Here is a 26,708-nt window from a genome sequence, read left to right as displayed (position 1 = left end):
CATCCACCAATTGACAATTATTCAATGTTTGTTTTATCTTTTTTAATTGTACGTTGCTCGTCCCCTGTGCACCTGAGGTACTATCTAGTTTAGGTTCCAAACAAAAATGTATGTCCCCCATCATAATTACATGACCCTCCCTTAATTCCTGTAGCCTAGCTAGAATTCCCATTAGATATTTTATTGGGTTTTTATTTGGTGAGTATATGTTGGCTAATGTACATCTCATATTTCCCAGTTTTCCCTTTAGAATAAGATATCTTCCCTCCGGTTCTGTCTCTCTATCCTCTAGGACAAAGCGAATATTCTTTGCAAATCCTATTGCTACTCCCCTCCCCCTATTTGTTATTGTATCTCAGTAATACCAACTCGAGTAATCTTTGGAGTAGAGCCTAATCTTTTTTTTCGTGGGAGATGTGCGTTTCTTGCAAGAATATCACCTCCACCTCATATTGTTTTAGTTCTTTCAGAATTTTTAACCTCTTATTTGGTATATTTAACAACTTCACATTATAGGTTATAAAATTAATAGCCATTGTTTTTATTCTCTAAGCTTTCTAACCAGACCTCATTTTTCTTGTCTATGCCGGGAGTTCTCCCTACTGACATTTCCCCTCCCCTTCCCCTCCCTTTTCCCATCCCCTTTGTTATCAATTGGTCCTCCACCCGCTGGTCTTCATTTTTACTTAATTCCAGTTCACTTTCCGTTGTAAAATCATCTCTAGATTTATCCGAGGTCCTGTCTAATTTTTTATCCAATCCCTTTCTCTTCTCTAATTTGGGGGGCAGCCTTTCCATCCCTCCCTCTCTTGGACTGGCTCCTTGGGTCATGTATTGTTTAATCGTGTTTTCTGTGGCTGTACTTTTTGGGGTTTTGGGGCCGCCACCATTGGCGGTTTGTTTTGAGGATTTACTCATTGTATCTTTCTTCACCCCTCTTGTTCGTTTCCCCAGTTTGTTTATCCTTTCGTCTCCCCCTCTCTCAATAGTAGATCCTCCAGGGTCTCCCCCTTTTCCTTTACTATTCAGCAGGGTTACAGCCCCCCTGTTTAGTCGGTCCTCTTATTAGTTCTTACCCGGCCTCTTATTGCTATACTTTATGTATTTTTAGCAATCTACCTTCCACTCATAAGGGGGTGTCCCATATTTAAGACAATCATATCTCAATATGTGTGTCTTCTTGGTAAGTTTTTTGAGATAAAAAACAGAGGTTTTATGTTCCTTATAATATGTGGTTCTAGTGTAAACTGGATTAATTGCTCCCTTTAGGGCAATCTAGCATATTCCAGGTGTTTCCTATAATTAATGAATTACCCCGTTACCGAGTAGGTCTTTCAGATATTTTAACCCATTTATAATGTGGGGTATGAGAGAGAAAAAAGAAAAAAAGAACAAGCAAAAAAGCGAATAAATAAATAAATTATGTTCTTCCTTTTTCCTTATCTCAATCCCTTGGTATCAACGCTGTAGAGAAAATTAGTAATATAGCACATGCTAATTTTGCTGAAATTAGTCTATATCTCATTATTGCAGGTTTATCCTTTCATACCGTTATAGAACCATCATCCATCCCTTACTCAGTATTTAAATCAGCTAGCAAGTTCATTGGAGGGTTCTACTCAGATTTCAGCATTTAAAGCATATTAAAATATTCTCAGTCAGTCTCTCCAGTTCAGTATACATACAGCTTATACACAGGAGCGCACACAGTGTGAATAGTGTAACACAGCAATATAGCTTATCTGGTCAGCGTTGCTCTGTTCCTCTGCTCTGTTCTTTTTTGTTTTCTCCTGTAGTTCTCCTCCTTCATCCACTTGCGCTGTTCCGTGTGAGTGCTACTCAGAAGCCAGGGGTCTGTGCTTCACTGGGGACTAGGGAGTTCACAAACATTCCCCTCTCACCCTCCGGCTATATCGAGGCACACACCTCCGTACTCCCACTCCGGCCGGCCTCCTCTAGCCACTCCCTCTGCCTCAGTGTCCTCACGTCATCTCTGTGAGGAGCTCCCCTCCATGACGATCTCTTTAATGAACACTTGAGCCATTTCGGGAGAAGAGGGAGTGCCTTTCATTGTAATGAAATGTGCCATCTTTGAAAGGCGATCTACGATCACAAAGAAAGTGGTATGACCCTCTGCCGGAGGAAGCTCGATGATAAAATCTATGGATATCATTTTCCATGGTCTGTCTGGAACAGGCAGTTGCCTTAATAGCCCCCATGCCTTGGTCTTGTTGCCTTTGCTCCTAATGCAGGTTGTGCAGGGATTCCATGAGCTTCCTACAATCTTCATGTAACTGAGGCCACCAAAAGGTACGCTGTACCAAATCGGTGGTCTTGGTTATACGGGATGGTTGGTCACAGCTATCACATGGTACAGAGCCAATGCCTGAGGGACACAGTGACCACAGGCTGCACCTTTGTAGTCTTTGTTTATAAGTGATTGCTGTGGTTGGTCACAGTTATCACATGGTACAGAGCCAATGCCTGAGGGACACAGTGATCACAGACTGCACCTTTGTAGTATTTGTTTATGTTAGTGATTGCTGTGGTTGGTCACAGCTATCACATGGTACAGAGCCAATGCCTGAGGGACACAGTGATCACAGACTGTACCTCTTCGTGACCCTGCATGAGTGACAAGATTGGGAGGACGTACCTCCAAAATCAAGACAACTCCCACCCAGCCATATTTACATGTATTGTAGAGATGGACTACATATTTTTATATGTATATTTTGCCTTGACACATACCTTAAAGCAAGGTCCCTACACTAGCTTGTAGACATGAGATAAGATATTCATCATCCACCTTTTATTGGTCCATCTCAAATTAGAGCCTTATGTCCATGGCACAGAAAGACACCACCGGATGACCAATATCTTAGGGGTGTTTGGGTCTCTTCTCTCCACTATCCTTCCTAGACATAAACCTGAATAAAAATGATCTGGAAGGAATGCAAGTTTTTTAAATCAGTAATAGAACTTCTGAAACTATTATATAAAACTAAAGAAAAGCAAAGCCAGGATTGTCTGATTGCATTTAGGCTTTCAGATAATTTTTACTTTGACTAGAGAAAAATATTTCCATGCTCTGCTTCTCATAAAGGGTACCAATAATACGTGTAGACTATCATGATAGTTCCAACTTATTAAGGAGAGCCCCATGAAATAGAAACTGGCATGAAAAGTGGAAATAATGAGTAACTGTATCTGTGAACATGACACAGTCATAATTGAAACTGTGTGAATAGATTCAGAAGAGAGGTCATCAGGTGTACCTGGAACTTTCAAGCTGGATCAGGACTAGAGTCAACACATTGGGGCCTGCAGGTGCATGGCCATTGGTGGCAAAAAAAAACAACAACCCTACTCTAGGATCACATCTTTTACAAAAGAACATTTTCTTATTTTGTTTGTCCTCTAGTCATAGCATGGTCAAGAATATTCTGAAATGTCTAAATATGCCCATTGAAGGTAATTGCAGGTCTACTGATCATGGATAAGAAATGTGTAGCCAATAACTATGCAGAGCAAAATGCCTTTTTTCCTTTTGCACTAAAGTCAAAGGCGCAAGTTAGATAAATGAGGGTTTTCACTTGGAGCAAACTGGAATAACAAGTTAAAAGTCTGAAAATAGGTACAAAATTCAACATCTTGCATACGTCTGAACAAGCAAAAAGCTAGAATTTCTTTGTTGTGGCACAGAAACATTTCACCCTGCAGTTCTATAAACTCAGCAGCCTTTCAAAGTGACAGACACCAATAATTCTGCAAGGAGAAAGACACATGCTTTGGGACAGTCTGTATGGGTCACAGATGGCAATGGGGTGGATTTACTAAAGGCAAATAGACCGTGCTTGTTTCAAGTGCAGTTGCACTAATTTTCCCCAAAACTCCTGAACTTCGGCTGACCATACCTGATTCTTTGTGTTTTTCATTCAACCAAAAAAAATTTAGCCAATTTCCCTGTCTACACACTTGAGGTGGATGGGGGAACCCTTCCCTCTATGGTATTGTATTGACAGTGGTGAGCCTTCTCTGTCTTCAGAATACAATGATCAGTGTTGCAAGCTATATCATTCTGGAAGAACCCGACAAACTGGTTATATACAAGATGGTCGATAGATCGACTTGTGTGCAACCAGCTTACCCATGCATGGATTTAAAATTGTCCGGTCCTTGAATTTTGATCCATATATAGAGAGTTTTAATAAATACAATTCTGCTGATTTATATCATCAAGAAACCCAATATTTTTTTTTTTTTTTTGCACTTGATTAGGTAATCTTTACAAACTGAAGAATTAACCACATTTACTAAACTCTGGGAACAATGAGAGCAACTAAACTTGCAAAGTGCACAGTCTTTGCCTTTAATAAATCCAACCCCATAGCAGTAAGCTGGATCTGCCGACTCCACAACTTAATTTTGTTTTTTGACGGATTATACAACCCACTCTGTTTGGCAATGGTAAGAGGCAGGTGGCCAGGAAAAATGATAGGTGGGCATGTAAGGAAACAGAATTTACAAAAGATAACAAAGAAATTTATACCAAATTGTTAAATTAATTATAAATAAATAAATAAATAAATAAAAAAAATAACTGCATCAGATTTGGAAATATCAATGTGGAACTCAAGTTTTCAAAAGTCTGAAGTATCCATGCTTTTTGCTCAATTTATACCGCGTACACACGAGCGGAATGTCCGACAGAAAAAGTCAGACAGAATCTTTTCATTGTATATTCCGATCGTGTGTGGGCCTCATTGGACTGTATTTAACGAAAATTCTGACGGACCTAGAAATAGAACATGTTTAAATTTTTTCCGACGGAACCAATTCTTATCGGGAAAACTGCTTGTCTGTATGCTGTTCCGACGGACCAAAAACAACGCATGGTCTGAAGCAAGTACGAAACAGAAGCTATTAGTTACTGGCTATTGAACTTCCTTTTTCTAGTCCCATCGTACGTGCTGTACGTCACCGCGTTCTTGACGATCGGACTTTGGTGTAATCGCGTGTACGCACGACAGTTTCAGTGGAACTCCGTTGGAACTCCGTCGGAAAAATCTTCAGAGTTTATTCCAATAGGAAAACAGGTCTTGTGTATGTGGCATTAGTCTGTCTTCTTATCAGTCTAATGTAATAAAAACATTCAAAAATGAATACTGGTATTGGGAAGACTAGGTACACCAGAATGCAGAAATAACAGCTATAACTTGTATTAGTTTTCTATTTGTCTGCTATGTCTTATCATACTACCAATCAAATACATTGCCTTATGACATTTAAAAACCCTTTTATTTAACTCTTTCAGACATGGAAAGGTGTTCTAAGTGTGCGGAGGATAAATGGCCCAATGAGAGAAGAGACACCTGTATACAAAGAACAACTGAATTCCTGTCCTATGGAGATATAGTGGGGTTGTCTCTCATTTTAATCTCTGTTATATTATGTTTTGTAACTATTATCATATTTGGAATATTTGTGAAATACAAAGACACTCCAATTGTAAAAGTGAATAACAAGACCCTCAGCTTCATCCTTCTCCTCTCACTAATCCTGTCCTTTCTATGTCCTCTGCTGTTCATCGGACATCCTACAAAGGTTTCTTGTCTCCTTCAGCAGGCTGTCATTGGGATGACTTTCTCTGTTGCCATTTCTTCAATGTTGGCCAAAACAGTTACTGTCATTGTGGCTTTTAAAGTTACCAAACCTAACAGTATGCAGACAAAATGGCTGGGCAAACATTTTTCCACATCTATTCTGATCATCTGCTCTGTTGGGCAAGGAGTGATCTGTGTCTTCTGGTTGATCTTCTCTCCACCATTCCCAGAGTATAACACCCAAGTGATGGAGGGGAAAATAATATTACAGTGTAATGAGGGATCCGTCACTGCTTTCTACATTATGATTGGCTACATGGGAGGTCTGGCTGTCTTAAGCTTTATTGTAGCATTTTTAGCCAGGAAACTTCCAGACACGTTTAATGAAGCTCAGTACATAACATTCAGCATGCTGATCATTAGCAGTGTTTGGATTTCCTTCATCCCAGCCTACCTCAGCACCAAAGGGAAATATATGGTGGCCGTGGAAGTCTTTGCCATCTTGTCCTCCAGTACTGGAGTCCTGGGCTGCATCTTCATTCCTAAATGTTACATCATTCTGCTGAGATCAGAGATGAATGTGAAGCCAAGTGTAACCCAAAGAAATGTTTTTAAGTGATCATTCAAACAAATGCTAAATGATATAATGGTATGGATAATAAAAGAAATACAATAATTGTTTTGTGAATTTAGAACTTACTTTGGTAAAAAAAAACACACAATAAAATGCAATGGAAAAAAACTAGGGATAGTAAAAAAAAAATTAATTCTCAACAACTAGCCACAAGCCCACATGCTTTTAAATAGGGCCTCCTTGCCAGTGTTGGGCAACTCAGAGCATGGCCAATATAGATCATTTGAACCCCTTGCTGTGAGCTCAGGGCATTATGTCTCTGCATTTTAGGTTGCACCTAATTCCAGGGGAATGAAAAGCAAAAGGAGGATCGGTAACATCATTGGACCAGACCATAGGCCCCTGCAAGAAGTATATGTACTATATAAAGATTTTCTTAGAGATAAAGGGGTTCTCCAATTGGCCGGAGAAAGGGGGGACTCAAACTGTGGAGGAGGCTCCTGAGAGAGAAAGTAATATTCCCGCTGAAACCAAACCTGTCCCAAAAATGTCCCCTCCCCCCCCCTCCTAACACCTAGGCTGACTAATCATTGTGTCTTTTTTACACAGGTTAATCAGCATGGGTGTTAGGAGGGGAGAATAAACATTGTTAAGACTAGTTAGGTCTAGGCAGGACACTGGAGCAGGCTGCAGATGTACTCCTCAAGCATGTATGAAGCTGGGAAAATGATTTTTTTAAATTTAAATCTGGTGGGCTAGGGAAGGTTGGAAACTGAAGTTTTAATGAAAGCACATTGCCATTTGCTTGCAGCCCTCTTGCTTTATGTTCCACAAATACTGAACCCTTTCACAGGACCTAGAAATTCCTTTATCTTGGTTCTTAGGGTAGGAATTTTTACCCTTACTTTCCCTACAAAGGGTTAAAAAAATACCTATGGATTAGAGAGATCTAAACAAGAACAGACATCCTATACTATACCAGATCTACTCATCGACTTCTGTACAGCCACAGTGTGGGGGTTTTAGCTGCTGGCTAAATCTTTCAGCTCAGATCAGTGTATTCAGAATAAAGTACCTAAGCAGGGAGGATTTAATTGCACATTAAGTGTGAGGATGGGGGATCTATGTAATTTTTTGCAGGTTGAATGAAAAGATATTAGTATAAAGGCTGCTTAAGGATTTAAACTCCCTTACAATATGCATTGCACAAGTTTGGCTGCTGGTAACAGTCACAAGTAGTGATGGACGAACTTCCGACGGGACGTTTCGCGAATGCGAAACGCGAACGCGGCCAATATTTTGCGAACCGTAACGTTCGTGGCGGGCCCCATTGACTTCAATTCGAACTTTACAAACCTACAGGTCATATTTGCAGCACCGTGATAGAGAGCACTGACATCAGCAGCGTGACATAAAGCACTGACACCAGCACCGTGATATACAGCACTGACACCTGCACTGTAAGCAGCCCCAGGAGGAAGTCAGCATAGCACAGGGATGGTGGGAGCCTCTCATAATGAGTATAGCACAGGGATGGTGGGAGCCCCTCATAATATGCACAGCAGAGGTACAGCCCCAGGAGGAAGTAAGCACAGGGATGGTGGGAGCCCATCATAATCAGCAGCCCCGGGAGGATGTCAGCATAGCACAGGGATGGTGGGAGCCCCTCATAATAAGCAGCCCCAGGAGGAAGTCAGGACAGCACAGGGATGGTGGGGGCCCCTCATAATGAGCATAGCACAGGGATGGTGGGAGCCCCTCAGTACACTATACCTTACTAGTCCTTATAAGGACCTTTGTGGAACTAGTAGGTTGTGATTAGCAGACTGTACCTCAGTCCCTATACTCATAAAGGACTACTGCAGCAGAAGGGCAGCAGTCAGCAGTAGTGCACCTCAACCCTATATATTGTGGACCTATACCAGTCCTTAAGGATTAGCAGACTGTACCTCACTCAGCCCTATATACTGTAGTACACTATACCTTACCAGTCCTTAGAAGGACCTTTGTGGAACAAGTAGGTTGCGATTAGCAGATTGTACCTCACTCAACCCTATATACTGTAGTACACTATACCTTACCAGTCCTTATAAGGACCTTTGTGGAACTAGTAGGTTGTGATTAGCAGACTGTACCTCAGTCCCTATACTCATAAAGGACTACTGCGGCAGAAGGGCAGAAGTCAGCAGTAGTGCACCTCAACCCTACTTACAATTCGACTTCCTCATCTCCTCTTTTTTTCTCTGTTGGGGTCCCCCAAGGTTCTGTTCTTGGACCTCTCCTAGTCTCAATCTACACCTCCTCCCTGGGTCAGCTGATAGCCTCCCATGACTTCCAATACCATCTCTATGCTGACGACACCAAAATGTATCTCTACCCCTAAGCTCACTCCTTCAGTTTCTTCTTGTATCATTCATTCCCTTACAACATATCAGCCTGGATGCCACACCACTTCCTTAAACTCAATCTATCCAGAACCTAGCTCATACAATTTCCTCCCCATGTGCCTCTTCCCCTGATTTTCTTGCCAAGTTTGATGGCACAACTATCAAACCCTCCCCACGTGCGAGAGTTATAGGTGTAATCCTCAACCCTGAACTATCCTTTCAGTCCACACCCAATCGCTGTCCAAATCTTGCTGCCTCAACAACTCCAAAATATGCCCCTTTCTAACCAATAACACCACAAAGCTCCTAACCCACTCCCTGGTTATCTCCATCATTGACTACTCCCATTCCCTCTTTACTGGATTACCTTTACATTGGCTATCCCCCCTTTAGTCCATCATGAATGCTGCTGTTGCCAGATTCATCCACCTTACCAACAGTTGAGTGTTTGCTACTCCTCTCAGTCAGTGCCTCCACTTGCTCTCGCTCCCCAAATAATTCAATTCAAAATACTAACAACAACTTACAAAGTCATCCACAACTCAGCTACATCACTAACCTTGTCTCAAAATACCAACCTAATTGCTCTCTTCAAAGACATCCTACTGTCTAGCTCTCTTGTCACCTCCTCCCATGCTCACCTCCGGGACTTTTCAGAAAGCCTCTCCCATTCTATGGAACTCCCTACCCCATCTTACTATCCCCTACTCTGTTCACTTTTAGACGATCCCTGAAAACCCTTTTCTTCAGAGAAGCCTATTCTACACACAAATAACATCTATACTTTTATTTTCTCCATCAACTCATCCCCCACAACTATTAACTTTTGTATCACTAGACCCTCCCTGCTAGATTGTAAGCTCTAATGAGCAGGTCCCTCTGATTCCTCCTGTATTAAATTGTATTGTGACTGTACTGTCTACCCTCATGTTGTAAAGAACTGCGCAAATTGTTGGCGCTATATAAATCATGTATAATAATAATAAAGTATATGATCTTTGATTATATGGGTTTGAGGGTGGTTGTGTATACCCTAAGCCAGTGATGGCGAACCTTGGCACTCCAGATGTTTTGGAACTACACTTCCCATGATGCTCCACTACACTGCAGAGTGCAGGAGCATCATGGGAAATGTAGTTCCAAAACATCTGGGGTGCCAAGGTTCGCCATCACTGCCCTAAGCCCTTGTACACACGGTTGGAGAATCCGTCGGAATGTGTCCTATCGGACAGTGTTGTTGGATAATCCGACTGTATGTGGTATGCATCGGACTGATTCCGTCGGAATATCCGTCGGACCAAGTTTTCCAACATGTTGGAAATATTTTCCGACCAACTGGTCCGATCGGACATACTCCGATCATGTGTAGCCTACTCCGATGCTCACTTTCAAATTCCGACACGGAAGCGCTCGTTCAGGTAAAACTACTGCTCGTAAGCGATATAGCACATTCGTTACGCTGCAATGTTAAATATTCTTTCATCAAGCGCATTCTCTTGTTCTTTACAATGCTGCAAGAACGAACTTCTTTTGATGCTCATAGTCACACACACTTCTCCCGAACGTATTTCATTACTCTTTTCTAACCATTTCAGCAATACAATTTTAGTTTGCGTCACATCTACACAATTTTAGATTTGGTTTATTCTTTTTTGGATGCTTTTTTTTTTGGATTCCCTAAAAATCTAATTTAAAGACACTTTGCTCATTTCTCCTTTTTTTTGGTGTGTAAACTTACCACAACAACATTATTTTATTTTTGATATTTTGTTTTTCTTTTTTAATCTACAGGAGGTTGTTTAGTGTTGTTAACCCTTGTTATTTATTTCACTTAGTTTTTTTGAAATGTACCTGCCTGCTCACAAATAAACTGGCCTTTTGGAAGGAAAACACATACACAAGTATTTCTTCAAATAAAAAAATACCTTTATTTCGGTGTCAGTAACAAATAAAGAGGGAAGCAGCAATGTTGAAACTGGGGAGATTAGCGAAGCCTTTGGCCCCCAGGGCACACATCAACTATTTAAATGCAAAAATTGGTGGCCTGAGGAATACATGTCTGAGGGAGAGAAGTCTGGTCCTGAAGTCCATGAAACCCGGAACAGCAGCAGATGACATCTATGTTCCCAGGCTGTGGTACTACAACAGGCTGCATCTTCTGTCAGACCAGACTGAACCCAGGTCATCACTCTCTGGTCTTTCTTCCATGCTTCCTTCCAGGCTGTGGCTGAGGTGCTGGAGGTGTGGCAGAAGGAGGAGGAGCAGGGGCATGGGCCAAACCACACAAGTGTGTTTCTTGTGTCATTTGGCCCAACAGACCCTTGTTGAGGGTGTGGAGAATAACCTCCTCACACAAGATCTGTTGCCCCTGCTCCATTTTATCAAGCTTGCACGCAACCATGGCGGCAAAGGCCTCTTGGTAGGTGGCTTTTGCTTGGAGTGCCGCAGAAGCCTCACCAATCAGCCTCAGGGCCGACTCCTCAACATTCCCCCCCTTTCTCGCCCTTCTGCGTGGAAGGCGGAGGGGAGGGACCTGGCATTTAGTGAAGCTCCTTTGGCTGCCCACCGCCTGGCTGCCGCTTACCCCCGCCTCCTCCTGGCTGCCACTTTCCACAGCCATCTCCTGGCTGCTGCATTCCACACCCTCCTGGTCCTGGCTGAGTTCTTCCTGTGTATGAAAAAGGGACATCGTTTTAGTTTTTTGGTTCATCAAACACACACAATTTTCACATCAACACTGTTGCAAATTGTTAACCAATAGAATGGACTATCATTCTGAGCCCAGCATTTTTCTTTCTTGTCCCAAAGGTTTTGGCCACTACTGTCTATTGATATGTGAAACACTTTCTAAAATCAGCAATTAGTGAGCAAAAATCAAGTTAACATCATTCATTTTGACTCCACAAATATGTACAACAATACTATACCTGGCTCAAGCTGGGCTCCCACAGTTCTTCCTGAGTGGAAGGCCCCGGTTGGGCGTCGGTAGACTCATCGGGTGTGGAATGGAGCATAGAAGGACGCGTGGAAGGAAGAGTAGAGAGGGATTCTCTGACATCAGCCTGGTCTGACAGAAAATGCATCCTGTCATAATACCACAGGGTGGGGACATAAACGTCATCTGCTGAAGCTCCAGATTGCACGGACTTCAGCACCTTGGTCCTCTCCCTCATATATGTACTCCTGAGGCTACCAATTTTCTTTTTTAAATATTTGACGTCTGCCCTGGGGACCACCGGCTTCACAAACTCAACCAGTTGCAACATTGCTGCCTGCCTCTTTTGTTTGTTACTATATAGTGGGTGTATTGCTTGCCACAGGATGGGCATGTCTCTGTATTTATCGATGAACAGAGGGAGGAAGCTATGGTCATTGAAGCCGTCCATAATGTCTGCAAGACACAACACAAGACAAACCCTAATGTAAGTCTAAACTCCACTAATGCAGACCTCAATCTAGAAGCAGTGTAGCCTAGTGATGTACCAAGTTCAAAATTTTACCTTCGTTTGCACGTCCGTCGCGTCAGCTTCTCCCTCTGTGTATGGACGACACACGCGTGTTGCGTTTTATATACAGTGCTCATGCGTGAAACTCTGCCCACCCCTGACGTTCTTTCCAGACTATTCCCCGCCCCTTCGCTTCCGGTGCAGTGGGGAGAGCACATGGCGGAGAGAACACAGGTGCGCACTAATAATAGTTCCACTAACGAGGAGGAGGGTGAGGAAAGCCCGGAGCCTGAAACGCCCCGATCCAGGAAGACAAGATTTAAGGCCTCAAATATGTCTTTTGGAGAGATGTTGGAGCTGGTCGACATATTGAACAGGACCGACTATGATGGGAAGTATGGACCTTACCCAAACTCAAATATCAGAAAGGCCAAGATCATGAATAAAGTTGTGAAGAGTCTTCATAAGAATTTTGGGGTACACCGATCCATGGATCAACTGAGAAATCGCTGGTCAGACCTGAAACTGAGGGAGCACGAGCAGTACCTAAGGATCAAGCGTGTTCTTGACAAAAGTAAGTAGTTTTTGTGTGTTCATGTAATTATTATTGCTTGCATCCTGCTCCATGTGCTTTGATTTCATGTTGTGCATTTTAAAATGGCCACTTTCAAGTTCATGGTTTCATTCATTCGTAGGAAACATCGTTCTTCCGGTAAGTATTCCAGCTGAACACAGTGTCCCCAATAATGTTATGACCTTGAAGCTCGGCCAAAATAAACAATTGGACAACACTTCCAAACAATGTTTCATATTGTTAATTCTGCCCTCTGTGTGCTAATTCTTTATTTTTTTCCATTCTCATAGGGGAGAGAAGACTCGGCAAGTATGAGGAAACCAGGGACCACACCCCTCCCAAAGAAGGGCAACTTCCAAAAGCAGAAAGAGAGGAGCAGGAGGAGGAGGAGGAAGGAGAGATCGTGGAGGTTGGGCAAATTGTCACCACAACAGGTGAGTGACGGAGAACAAAGCTTCCGGTAAGCTCATCAATGTATGTCACCATATTTTTATTACATGGTGTGTTTTTTTGCTTTGTTTTGTAGGTGATGTGGAAGAAGATTCCCGTTTTACCAGTGAAAGTGCCCAGATCCAGATTGGGGAGATAATGGGGTGCAATCGGGATTTGGAGAATATCCTGCAAAACATCAATGATGTTTAAAATAAAATGAAGAACATCATTGATGTTTTGGGGAGAGTGTGAAACACCAAAAACTAGACAGGGTTTTATTTTTGCTATTTTAAAAACAAAATTTTGTATTTCTCGAAATTACAAATTTGGAAGATGCACAGAGTGTGTAAACATGCGCTATCTCCCTTCATGGGGATCAATGTACGTGTTTTGTGTAAAGTGTCTGAGATGAAGGGGTTGCAGCCCCAAAGCATGTACATTGACATGTACATTGATCCCCCATGATGGGAGATAGCACATGTTGACACACTGTGTACATCTTCCAAATTTGTTTTTTAAGGGGTGACACCCCATGTGATGAAGGCAATATCAGCCCAGTTTGTACATACTCATGTCTGATATTGTCTTCACTTTTCAAACTTGAACTTTGTAAGTTCCTGTGTTCTGTATTTTACGGTTTGATACATGCCTGTTTACCCAAAAACACCAAGTAAACCAAATTTTGATTAAACTCTGTTTTTGAAACACACAATTTCTTGGTTTGTTGTAAACCTTTTCGAAAACGCACATGTGAATGTGCTTGGATTAAAAAGTTTAATTATCAGCAATGTGTGGCTTCCTTTTTCATTGCACCAAAAATGTATTTGTAGTCAAATTTAAGTTTGTGCTGAGAAGGAGTGTGATTTACTAAAGGCAACTCCACTTTGCACTCCAAGTGCAGTTTCATGTGTACTTTTGCAGTGCACTTGCAGTGCATAGTGGATGTGCCTTTAGTAAAAAACACCCACAGTGAGGTGTAAATTTGGACAATCATGCCATTTTCCTGCCATGGTGCAGAAAATGAGCACGATTTTGGTCAGTAATGCACTACATACATTAGTTCCAAAAACAAGGTGTGTGTGTGTAGCAGACCCACAACATAATAACATTATCTGAAGAAGAGACTATCCCCTCATCTCGCTCTGAACTTGGGTTTGCACTGTTGGTGAAAAAGGCACAACTTGAAAAAAACTAATTATACCTAGGAGACACCTAAAACCAAGCCAAGCAGTAAATGAAGGAGTTTCAGAGAAAAAATGTATTCTTAAAATGCCGCTCAGACATTGTCTGGCATATCAATGGCCCCCCTACCCACAAAGTAGTCCATGTATTGTGTTCTAACCTCATGGGCGCTTTGGGGGGGCAAGCCAGGATGAGCATGTTCAAGGCCCCTGAGGTTATCTTCATTTTCCAGCAAGTCTGCTTCTTGTTGGCCAACTGAGACCGCATAGTTCACAGAAACTTTTTTCATAAAATTGTGCAGAACACAGCACGCCAGCACTATGTGATTCAGTTTGTATTCCACCATGTGAATAGCCGTAAGAAAAAGGCGGAACCGGCTGGCCAGTATGCCAAAAGTGTTCACCACTCTTCGGGCTCTGGACAGGCGGAAATTAAAAATCCTCTTGTCTGGGGTGAGGGTCCTTAATGGGGAAAGGCCGCATCAGATGGTTCGCCAGGGCAAATGCCTCATCCGCGAGAAAGACGAACAGGAGTCCTTCCTGATTCTCCTCCGGGGGTGGCAAGCCCAGACTGCCACTCTGGAGACGCCAGTAGAACTCCGTCCGTGAGAACACTCCACCATCCGACATCTGTCCATTTTGCCCCACGTCCACATACAAAAAATCATATGTCGTAGACAGCACCGCCAACATCACGATACTATAAAACCCCTTATAATTATAATAGTACGACCCCGAGTTGGGTGGTGGGACGATGCGGATGTGCTTCCCATCTATTGCTCCTCCACAATTGGGAAAGTCCCAATGACTGGCAAAGTGGGAGGCCACAGTCTGCCATTCCTGTGGCGTTGAAGGACACTGTGGAGTGAAACAAGAACAAAAATTAGTAATTTGACAAATCAACATTGCAAGCAGATTAGACACCAACATTTGTGGTCAAAATTAGTCAAACATTTTGGGAACTGAGTATTTAAAGCCTAAAGTCTAATGTCCCCTTATGAGATTCATCCCTCCCCCACCCCCCATATCCCCCATCTGATAGGCCCTTGCTAAAAAATGAGGGGGGGATGTTTAGGACAGGTAACCCTCTCCACTTAATTGAGAGCTGAATGGCTAAATAATGTGTGCTACTTTGGGAAGCCCCTCCTTAGTTACACTATTGGCAGCCCAACGAACAGGTAAGAAGTGTCAGAATACCAAAAAGAAAACAAAATGGAAGCACTTTTTGACATTCTGCTATTACATATCCAGATAATTAATAGGTTAAAAAATCAAATAATAGCATTGGAAAGTATTGAGACAGGCCCTTGCACTACATGCTTAGGTGAATTCATCCATAAATGTGAGCATCAAAAAGGTAGGTATAGTGTGTATTGGATTTGGTAAAGTCATCAGATAGAGGATTGCTATCAGCTGAGCTAGCAGTTGGGGGGAGGGGGGTTCCTAATGAGTTTGGCACAACCCCAAAAAATAAATGTCACTCTGCATGAATTGAAGCACACACATCACATTTGTAGACATTTTAGGGGGTGTTTAGGGGAAAGCAATACTATGGAGCTGACAAAAGACATTGGTAAGTGACTAGACTATAGTTTTATGGGCCAAGAAGAGCATGGTGGGGAAGTTAGTGAGGCAAATCTGCATGAGGACAAAGGGGCAGAGCATATGAATTAGAGCATATTGCAATGATGGTAATTAGGGAATGAGGAAAGAAATGCAAGACATTAGCAATCATGAAATACATAGAATGTGATGTTTAAGGATAAAACTTACCTTCATATAGTCCTTCTGCAGGACCTGAATGATGGCAGAACAGGTCTCTGGAATAATGATCCCCAGAGCCTGGGGGGAGATGCCTGTAGAGAACTTGAGGTCCTGAAGGCTTCTCCCAGTCGCCAAGTAGTGCAACGTGGCGATGAGCCTCTGCTCCGGAGTGATGGCTTGCCGCATGCAGGTATCCTGCCTGGTGATATAAGGGGTCAGCAAAGCCAGCAGACGGTGAAAAACAGGGTCCGTCATCCGGAGATAATTCCTGAAATCATCAGGATTATTCTCCCGGATCTCACGGAGCAAAGGCATGTGCGAGAACTGGTCACGCTGGCGCAACCAATTCTTGGTCCACAAACGCCTCCCCTCCCTGTTCATGGACCAGGCTTGTGTCAAAGTAACAACCCCAACACGAAGCCCCTGCACAGCACAAACTCTACGATGAGTACGTAGAGGAAACATGGTTTGAAAACGGTCGGCTCGTCAGAACGGACACCAGAAAGCACCGATAAACAGCAAGGCCTGAAAGAACGGACCTGAATAGCAGAAGCAAGCAGACAATAAAAAATGCCTTTCAAAGCGTACTATACCAAGATATAGTCCACAATGATCAACAAACACTTACTGACTGCACGCACTGATTATCAGATACGCAAAGACAAGCACAAACCGAAGAGTAGTAGCGATCTGAATCACAAATCTGAAAAGCGCGAATTGTATCTCACCAAACTTCTACTAACACACGATAGACACGAGATAAGCAGAAGGAGCCCAAAGGGTGCCGGACGTGGTGCTGAACTTCCCTTTTCTAGTCCCGCCGTACACGGCTTACATCACCGCGTTCTTGGCAACCGCTAAATCCGACAACTGGGTCCGACCGTGTGTATGCAACAGTTTCGGACACAATCCGTCGGACAAAATCTGTCGGACAAAATCCGTCGGACAAAATCCGACGGATTTGGTTGGCAGAATGTCCGACCGTGTGTACGGGGGCTAAGAGTGAATGACCTCCTTGAAATTTGGGTGTCGAAGATGGACCATTGGTCCATAGTTTGCTCAATGTACAACCAAACTGTGGGCTGCCCTGTGGCCAGTGTGCTTTCAGAACGTGCATTTAGTTAGGTGGGTTATTTTGTGGCAGAAGAGAATCCACCTGTTTCTAGACAAAATATAAACCAGCACTGGATCAGCAATATATACCAAACCCCTGCAGCTGATGCTGCCTAAACTGGAAGTGAGAGGAAATCCCTGCAAATTAAGGGAATCCCTTGGGGCACCCCAAGTCACTGGGGTCCTCAATGAAGGCTTTCCCCTCTATTCCTTTTCTGCAGAGAACCCAACATTTTATTTTACTTTTAATAATAATGGTAAACAATATAAATAGAGAGGGTGAATCAACCTACCGTAGACACAGAAAACAATAACTGCCTAATAGGTGTTTTAATTTATCTCCACATGATCTAAAACTACAAAAAGTTTTGCCTTTAGTTATACTTTAGTTTTATTTGTTTAATATGGCCCCAAAAACATTATTACAGCCTTATCATTGCCTTCCACCATTGCTGGCCTACCACCATTACCATATCCTGCCACCATTACCAGATTTTTTACTGCTGCTGACCTAAAACCATAGCAAACAGCTGGCACTACTACAGACCTGCTACATTACCATCTGATGCTGCATCTCCTGCCTTATTCCAGTACTCTGTCACTGTCAAGGTTCAAGACCTCTTGTTTCTGCTGCTGCTCTTCTGCTGCTTGATTCCAGCCCTGTGAAGGTGCTGCACATAATGTTTCTGGAAGCTATATTGTGCTTTTTGTCACTTATTTTTTGGTTAATTCTAGTGCTCCATCAATCAAGAAAATGTGTAGCTTTTGTCTCTCTGAAATAAGGATTATGGGGCCTTTACAATATTTCATAAAAAAATATATTCTAAATTGTATTTAACTTTAAATTCTGCTTCATCACTCATTCTTCCATTACAGCCTAGTAAAACCTTTTACCTGATGTACAGAGTGTGGGTGCAAAAATGTTGGCTCTCGTTTCTGACCTGGTACACTGTTATTTTTATTTCTTGATAAAAACTGCCCCTTCTCTTCATCTTCCAATGCAGTCAAGTAAAAATGCTTACAGTACATAATCTGCAGCTAGGCTTTGCAATATTTCTGACTATTGTCTCTGACATAATACACTGTAATTTTATTGCTGGATAAAACATGACTTGTCTTTCTATTGTACACCTAGTATAAACACTTGCATGATTTACAGTGTGTCTGTACAATATTTATGGCTTTTGTCTCTGTCACAATACACTGACATTTTTATTTCACCAAAAAACAACCTCCTTCCATTGCAGACTAGTAAAACCTCTTTCGTGATATACACCTTAGTCTCTGCAATGTTTTAGGCTCTGTAATATTTATTCAATGATAAAAACAGTCTCATCCCTTCCTCTTCAATTGCAGTCAAATAAAATGCTTAGATAATCTGCAGCCAGTCTGTACAATATTTCTGACTCTTGTCTCTGACATAATACACTGTCATTTTAAATCTGGACTAAAATGCTACTGGTATACCCTCCAGCTACTGTGCTATTTGTCTGGCTATTTTCTCTGAAATATAGTATAAGGGAATACTTATTAAGGTTACCAAAGGATATACTAAGTCAAAGGTCTAAGATAATATGCTTAGGCGTGCATTTCAAAAGGTTCAGAATTAAGATGCAAGATGTTGACATATTAGGAAGCATCTGTCTGCGGTGAGAGGCACAAAGCTAAGATAGGACTGGTTACGCAAGAATATGGTCAGTCAGCAGATGTTGAAATGACGAAATAACTATCAGAAGATTGTATTTCACCTTTGAAGATAATGTCATGAGTTTAAGAAAATTGTCGATGTATGTATGAATTACCTTATTAGCCCCCCCCACAGGGCTGTGCTTTAGCTCAAACTAAATAAAACTACTGTGTGTGCTCCAATATGCACAGTCATTATTCACGTACAATCGTGTATGTGTGGTGTCTGTCCACCGGTGATCGGGACCTCCGCTCCTCCATCCTAGCCTAGGCTACCAGGGGTATTATTAAGAAGACGAAGCACCTAACAGTTTTGGTACCAGAAGTGGGGTCATCTTGCGGCAGGTAAGTCACTTTACTCCTTTTTGCCTAAAAGGTGAATGGTGTGAATACTTACTCTGTCCAGATGGTCGCCATGAACTTAGTTTAATTTAAAAGAAATAACTGTGCCTTCGCGACGGACTAGGTTGGTCCCTCGGGAGGTTAAAAGGGCTCGCAAGGAATTTATAGGTTTAGGGGAGTCCGACTAGGTTGGTCTGACTTAAAACTATTGGTAATAGTATTTTTAACACGGGAAGTAGTAGATTACGCCCGTGACAAAGGGATTGGTGGAGTGGACGCCCATTTGAAAAAAAAATTTTTTTTTTAAAAGTGCACTATAAATTGATAAATGTATTGCAATACGGTTATTTCATGTCTTAAAGTATATTAAGAATTAGTGATGGACGAACTTCCGACGGGACGTTTCGCGAACGCGAAACGCGAACGGACACAAACGTTCGCGAAAACGACCGTTCGCCGCGGGCTCCATTGACTTCAATGGGAGGCGAATTTCGCAAACCTTTAGGTCGAATTTGCGGCCACGGGGTAATTATTAGGGGGTAGCACGTAGTCCCACCACCTGGACAATAGCATAATACATGTATGAGGTGAATTTGGGATCGATAACTACAAGCATTTTTTTTTTATTTGGGAAATTGTTCTGACAATTCAGGACTATGGAGCTAATGAAGGCAATGGAGGAGAGGGAAGGTCAGGGACCAGGGTAGGCAAACAAGAGGGTGCAGGAGATACAGAGCACTGACAGCAGCACCGTAATACAGAGCACTGACATCAGCACCGTGACATACAGCGCTGACAGCAGCTCCGTGACATACAGCGCTGACAGCAGCTCCGTGACATACAGCGCTGACAGCAGCTCCGTGACATACAGCGCTGACAGCAGCTCCGTGACATACAGCGCTGACAGCAGCTCCGTGACATACAGCGCTGACAGCAGCACCGTGACATACAGCGCTGACAGCAGCTCCGTGACATACAGCGCTGACAGCAGCTCCGTGACATACAGCGCTGACAGCAGCTCCGTGACATACAGCACTGACAGCAGCTCCGTGACATACAGCGCTGACAGCAGCTCCGTGACATACAGCGCTGACAGCAGCACCGTGACATACAGCGCTGACAGCAGCTCCGTGACATACAGCGCTGACAGCAGCTCCGTGACATACAGCGCTGACAGCAGCTCCGTGACATACAGCGCTGACAGCAGCTCCGTGACATACAGCGCTGACAGCAGCTCCGTGACATACAGCGCTGACAGCAGCTCCGTGACATACAGCGCTGACAGCAGCTCCGTGACATACAGCGCTGACAGCAGCTCCGTGACATACAGCGCTGACAGCAGCTCCGTGACATACAGCGCTGACAGCAGCTCCGTGACATACAGCGCTGACAGCAGCACCGTAAGCAGCCCCAGGAGGAAGTCAGCACAGCACAGGGATGGTGTGATCCCCTCATAATAAGAACCCCCAGGAGGAAGTCAGCACAGCACAGGGATGGTGGGAGCCCCTCATAATAAGAACACCCAGGAGGAAGTCAGCACAGCACAGGGATGGTGGGAACCCCTCATAATAAGCAGCCCCAGTAGAAATATGACACCGCTCAACCTCTTCAAAGAGGAGGGTAGGGGCATATAGTACGGTGTGCTTTTTTGGGTCAGGGAAGTGAGCCAAATGAATTAAGAAGGTCTGTGTGCTTGATTCCAAAAATTGTTTATAGACATATACATGGTCTACTGATCACATGTGTTGAATTCCTCCGAGATCCATGCCTCATTCATTTTTAGAAATGTGAGGTAGTTAACACTGTGGTGAGCTAGGCGAGTACGCTTATCGGTCACAATCCCCCCTGCTGCGCTGAACGTCCTTTCGGACAGGACACTGGATGAGGGGCAAGCCAACAGTTCGATTGCAAATTGGGCAAGCTCTGGCCAGAGGTCAAGCCTGCCCACCCAGTAGTCTAGGGGTTCATCACTCCTCAGAGCGTCCACATCGGCCGTTAACCCAATGTAGTCGGACACCTGACGGTCTAGGCGTTCCCTGATGCTGGATCCGGATGACACCTGTCGATGGGTCGGCTGAAAGAATGACCTCATATCCGAAGTCACCAACACATCTTCAAACCGGCCTCTTCTTGCAGGCGCTGTTGGATTGGTACCCGCAAATCCTTCTCTGGGAGTGGGAATTGCTCCTCTGCCAGCGCACGCAAAAGCAGAATGCAGCATTTCTCGAAGCAAGGCCTGGAAGTGCTGCATTCTGACAGCCCTCTGCGACGGCGGTAACATTTCCGCCATTTTGTGTTTGTACCGGGGGTCTAAGTACGTTGCCACCCAGTACTGGTCCTTGACCCTCATGCTTTTTATACGGGGGTCCCTATTAAAACACTGGAGCATGAAGGCCCCCATTTGCACTAAAGTGGAAGCGGTGTGGTGGCCTGGCTCCTGCTCATCATCCAGGATAATGTCGTCCTCTTCATTCTCCTCTCCCCATCCTCGCACAACAGGGATCCCAGAAAGGTTTAAAGCATGCTCTTCTTGCTCCTGCTCATCCGCCCCGGCACCATCCTCCTCTGACTCCTCATCAGACTCCTGTTGTTGACTTGTCTCAGATAGAGTAGCCCCCCCTGGGAATTCATCCAGCATTGCGACTTCCTCATCTTCCCGCTCCTGCTCCTCCACAGCCTGATCAATGACACGACGCAATGCACGCTCCAGAAAGAAGGCATAAGGTACCATGTCACTGATGGCGCCATGGCTGCGACTGACCAGTTTGGTGATCTCCTCAAATGGCCGCAGAAGTCTGCATGTGTCGCGCATGAGCAGCCACTGGCGCGGTGAAAAAAAACCCAGCTCCCCAGAACCGTTTCTTTCGCAGAGTTCATACAGGTAGACGTTAACTGCACGTTTCTGCTGGAGCAGCCTATCAAGCATATAGAAGGTTGAGTTCCATCGCGTCGGGCAATCGCAAATAAGACGTCTGACCGGCAGATGGTGTCGCCGCTGAATGTCAGCAAGGCGAGCCATGGCCGTGTAAGATCTTCTGAAATGGGCCGAGATTTTCCTTGCCTGCCGCAAGATGTCCTGGACCCCAGGGTATTTGACAAGGAATCGCTGCACGACCAAGTTTAAGACGTGTGCCATGCACGGCACGTGCGTGATTTTGCCCTGTTTCAATGCGCTAAGCAGATTGGCACCGTTGTCACACACCACTTTACCAACTGTCAAATTGAGCGGTGTTAGCCACTCATCTGCCTGTGAACGCAAAGCTGAAAGGAGTGCCGGGCCAGTGTGGCTCTTTGCTTCCAGGCACAACAGACGCAGCACGGCATGGCAACGTCTCACCTGGCATGTGGAATAGGTTCTGGGGAGCTTGGGCGGTGCAGTGGAAGAGACGCTAGCAGCGGAAAAGGAGGAGGCAGCTGAGGAGGAGAGGGAGGAGGATGGAGTAGGAGGAGGAGAAGAAGAGTCAGGCCTGCATGCAATCCGTGGCGGTAAAACCAAATCTACACGGGTGCCACGGGTTACATGCTTGACGGCCGTCAGAAGGTTCACCCAGTGGGCAGTAAAACTGATATACCTTCCCTGCCCGTGTTTGCTAGACCACGTGTCTGTGGTCAGATGTATCTTGGCACCGACACTGTGTGCCAGAGATACATTCACTTGCCGCTGAACATGGCCATATAGCTCTGGGATGCCCTTCTCTGAGAAATACTTCCTTCCTGGGACCTTCCATTGTGGTGTTCCAATGGCCACAAATTTGCGAAAGGCCTCCGAGTCCACCAGTTTATATGGCAGTAGTTGGCGGGCTATGAGTTCTGACAAGCCAGCCGCCAACCGTTGGGCAAGAGGGTTATCCGGCGTCATCATTTTTTTACGCTCAAACATTAGGCCCACGGAAGCCTGCCTTTTTGCAGAAAAATGTGAGCTTGGCGTGATGGAAGGTGGAGTGGAGGACAATTGTGAGGAGAGAGGAGAAGGAGAAGTAGAAGACGAGGCTGGACGGTGAGAGCCTGCAGTGTGGCTTTGTGTGTTCCGTTGCTCCCACTGGGCTCGGTGATGGCTGCTCATGTGCCTTCTTAAGGCGGTCGTCCCTAGGTGAGTATTGGGCTTACCGCGACTAACGCGTTGACTGCAAAGATTGCAGATGGCAACGCTATTGTCAGCAGCGGACACGTTAAAAAAAGCCCACACTGCGGAGCCATGTGCCGGTGTCCTGGGAGCGCCAGATGTGACCGTACATGGTCGATGACTCGCTCCTGATACATTTGCAGTCTGCTTTGTCCCTGCTGTGCAATGTAAGTCATTGCTGCTTCTCCTCCCTATCTGCTGGTCCATATCTCCCTCTGAACTCCCCTCCTCTTCCTCTCTTGTGGGCACCCACGTGACATCACTAGACACGTCATCATCAACGTCACCTTCCCCACCGCTATAAGTAGAGTAGGCAGCAACACCGGGGACCAACCTCCTCCTTGGGCTGATCTGGGTACTGGCGTCAGACTGCTGAGTAGCGCTTGTTGCTACCTCCTCTTCCTGATCCAATACCAAGAGTGGCTGCGCATCAGAAATGTCCTCTTGATATGGATCGGAAAATAATTCCAGTGACTCAAGCGGAAGGTATGTGGTGGTGGTGGTGGTGGTCGTGTTGTTGGTGGTAGTGTCTTTGGGGGTGCACATAGCAGAGAGTGAAGAAGAGGGTGCAGATCGAGAGGATGAGGAGGGTGCAGAAGAGTAAGGCTGAGCGAGCCACTCAACCAAGTCTGGTGCATCCTTTAAAGTAATTGAACGCACCTTCTGCAACTTCCCACTTTGGCTCAAGCCTGTTGCTCCTGCCCTACCCCTACCACCCCTGCGGAAGGGCCTGCCTCTTCCTCTGCATGTCATTTTTTAAATGACCCTGTGACAAAACTCTTAGTCCCTATACCGCTGAAGGACTGCTGCAGTATAGGTGAGCGGTCAGCAGTGGTGCACGTCAACCCTATCTATTGTGGACCTATAGCGGTCCTTACAGAACAGCAGACTGTACCGCACTCAAGCCTATGTACCGTAGCACCCTATACCAAGTTACCAGTCCTTATAAGAACTTTTGTGGACCAAGCAGGTTGTGTATTAGTGTTTAGCAGACTGTACGTCAGTCCCTATACCGCTGAAGGACTGCTGCAGTATAGGGCAGCGGTCAGCAGTGGTGCACGTCAACCCTATCTATTGTGGACCGATAGCGGTCCTTACAGAACAGCAGACTGTACCGCACTCAAGCCTATGTACCGTAGCACCCTATACCAAGTTACCAGTCCTTATAAGAACTTTTGTGGACCAAGCAGGTTGTGTATTAGTGTTTAGCAGACTGTACGTCAGTCCCTATACCGCTGAAGGACTGCTGCAGTATAGGGCAGCGGTCAGCAGTGGTGCACGTCAACCCTATCTATTGTGGACCGATAGCGGTCCTTACAGAACAGCAGACTGTACCGCACTCAAGCCTATGTACCGTAGCACCCTATACCAAGTTACCAGTCCTTATAAGAACTTTTGTGGAACAAGCAGGTTGTGTGTTAGTGATTAGCAGACTGTACGTCAGTCCCTATACCGCTGAAGGACTGCTGCAGTATAGGTGAGCGGTCAGCAGTGGTGCACGTCAACCCTATCTATTGTGGACCGATAGCGGTCCTTACAGAACAGCAGACTGTACCGCACTCAAGCCTATGTACCGTAGCACCCTATACCAAGTTACCAGTCCTTATAAGAACTTTTGTGGACCAAGCAGGTTGTGTATTAGTGTTTAGCAGACTGTACGTCAGTCCCTATACCGCTGAAGGACTGCTGCAGTATAGGGCAGCGGTCAGCAGTGGTGCACGTCAACCCTATCTATTGTGGACCGATAGCGGTCCTTACAGAACAGCAGACTGTACCGCACTCAAGCCTATGTACCGTAGCACCCTATACCAAGTTACCAGTCCTTATAAGAACTTTTGTGGACCAAGCAGGTTGTGTATTAGTGTTTAGCAGACTGTACGTCAGTCCCTATACCGCTGAAGGACTGCTGCAGTATAGGGCAGCGGTCAGCAGTGGTGCACGTTAACCCTATCTATTGTGGACCGATAGCGGTCCTTACAGAACAGCAGACTGTACCGCACTCAAGCCTATGTACCGTAGCACCCTATACCAAGTTACCAGTCCTTATAAGAACTTTTGTGGAACAAGCAGGTTGTGTGTTAGTGATTAGCAGACTGTACGTCAGTCCCTATACCAATGAAGGACTGCTGCAGTATAGGGCAGCGGTCAGCAGTAGTGCACGGCAACCCTATGTATTGTGGACCGATAGCGGTCCTTACAGAACAGCAGACTGTAACGCACTCAGGCCTATGTACCGTAGCACCCTATACCAAGTTACCAGTCCTTATAAGAACTTTTGTGGACCAAGCAGGTTGTGTGTTAGTGATTAGCAGACTGTACGTCAGTCCCTATACCAATGAAGGACTGCTGCAGTATAGGGCAGCGGTCAGCAGTAGTGCACGGCAACCCTATGTATTGTGGACCGATAGCGGTCCTTACAGAACAGCAGACTGTAACGCACTCAGGCCTATGTACCGTAGCACCCTATACCAAGTTACCAGTCCTTATAAGAACTTTTGTGGACCAAGCAGGTTGTGTGTTAGTGATTAGCAGACTGTACGTCAGTCCCTATACCAATGAAGGACTGCTGCAGTATAGGGCAGCGGTCAGCAGTAGTGCACGGCAACCCTATGTATTGTGGACCGATAGCGGTCCTTACAGAACAGCAGACTGTACTGCACTCAGGCCTATGTACCGTAGCACCCTATACCAAGTTACCAGTCCTTATAAAAACTTTTGTGGACCAAGCAGGTTGTGTGTTAGTGTTTAGCAGACTGTGCGTCAGTCCCTATACCGCTGAAGGACTGCTGCAGTATAGGGCAGCGGTCAGCAGTAGTGCACGGCAACCCTATGTATTGTGGACCGATAGCGGTCCTTACAGAACAGCAGACTGTAACGCACTCAGGCCTATGTACCGTAGCACCCTATACCAAGTTACCAGTCCTTATAAGAACTTTTGTGGACCAAGCAGGTTGTGTGTTAGTGATTAGCAGACTGTACGTCAGTCCCTATACCAATGAAGGACTGCTGCAGTATAGGGCAGCGGTCAGCAGTAGTGCACGGCAACCCTATGTATTGTGGACCGATAGCGGTCCTTACAGAACAGCAGACTGTAACGCACTCAGGCCTATGTACCGTAGCACCCTATACCAAGTTACCAGTCCTTATAAAAACTTTTGTGGACCAAGCAGGTTGTGTGTTAGTGTTTAGCAGACTGTGCGTCAGTCCCTATACCGCTGAAGGACTGCTGCAGTATAGGGCAGCGGTCAGCAGTAGTGCACGGCAACCCTATGTATTGTGGACCGATAGCGGTCCTTACAGAACAGCAGACTGTAACGCACTCAGGCCTATGTACCGTAGCACCCTATACCAAGTTACCAGTCCTTATAAGAACTTTTGTGGACCAAGCAGGTTGTGTGTTAGTGATTAGCAGACTGTACGTCAGTCCCTATACCAATGAAGGACTGCTGCAGTATAGGGCAGCGGTCAGCAGTAGTGCAC

The 26,708-nt window shown here is 44.9% G+C and overlaps 1 protein-coding gene across 1 annotated transcript; it reads left to right on the top strand.

The window, feature by feature from the left end:
- The first annotated feature begins 5,319 nt into the window (after window positions 1–5,319).
- LOC143986800 (vomeronasal type-2 receptor 26-like) lies at window positions 5,320–6,233 on the top strand. Its single transcript, XM_077485206.1, has one exon. The coding sequence runs from the start codon at window positions 5,320–5,322 to the stop codon at window positions 6,223–6,225; it is 906 nt and encodes a 301-aa protein (XP_077341332.1). The 3' UTR covers window positions 6,226–6,233.
- Window positions 6,234–26,708: the final 20,475 nt, after the last annotated feature.

The sequence above is a fragment of the Lithobates pipiens genome, unplaced genomic scaffold (genome assembly GCF_037356315.1).
Source record: "Lithobates pipiens isolate NorthernLeopardFrog02 unplaced genomic scaffold, aLitPip1_a1.2 Scaffold_18, whole genome shotgun sequence".
Taxonomy (NCBI): Eukaryota; Metazoa; Chordata; class Amphibia; order Anura; family Ranidae; genus Lithobates; species Lithobates pipiens.
The sequence above is the reverse complement of the archived record's forward strand: the minus strand, read 5'-3'. Positions and strand labels throughout refer to the sequence as shown.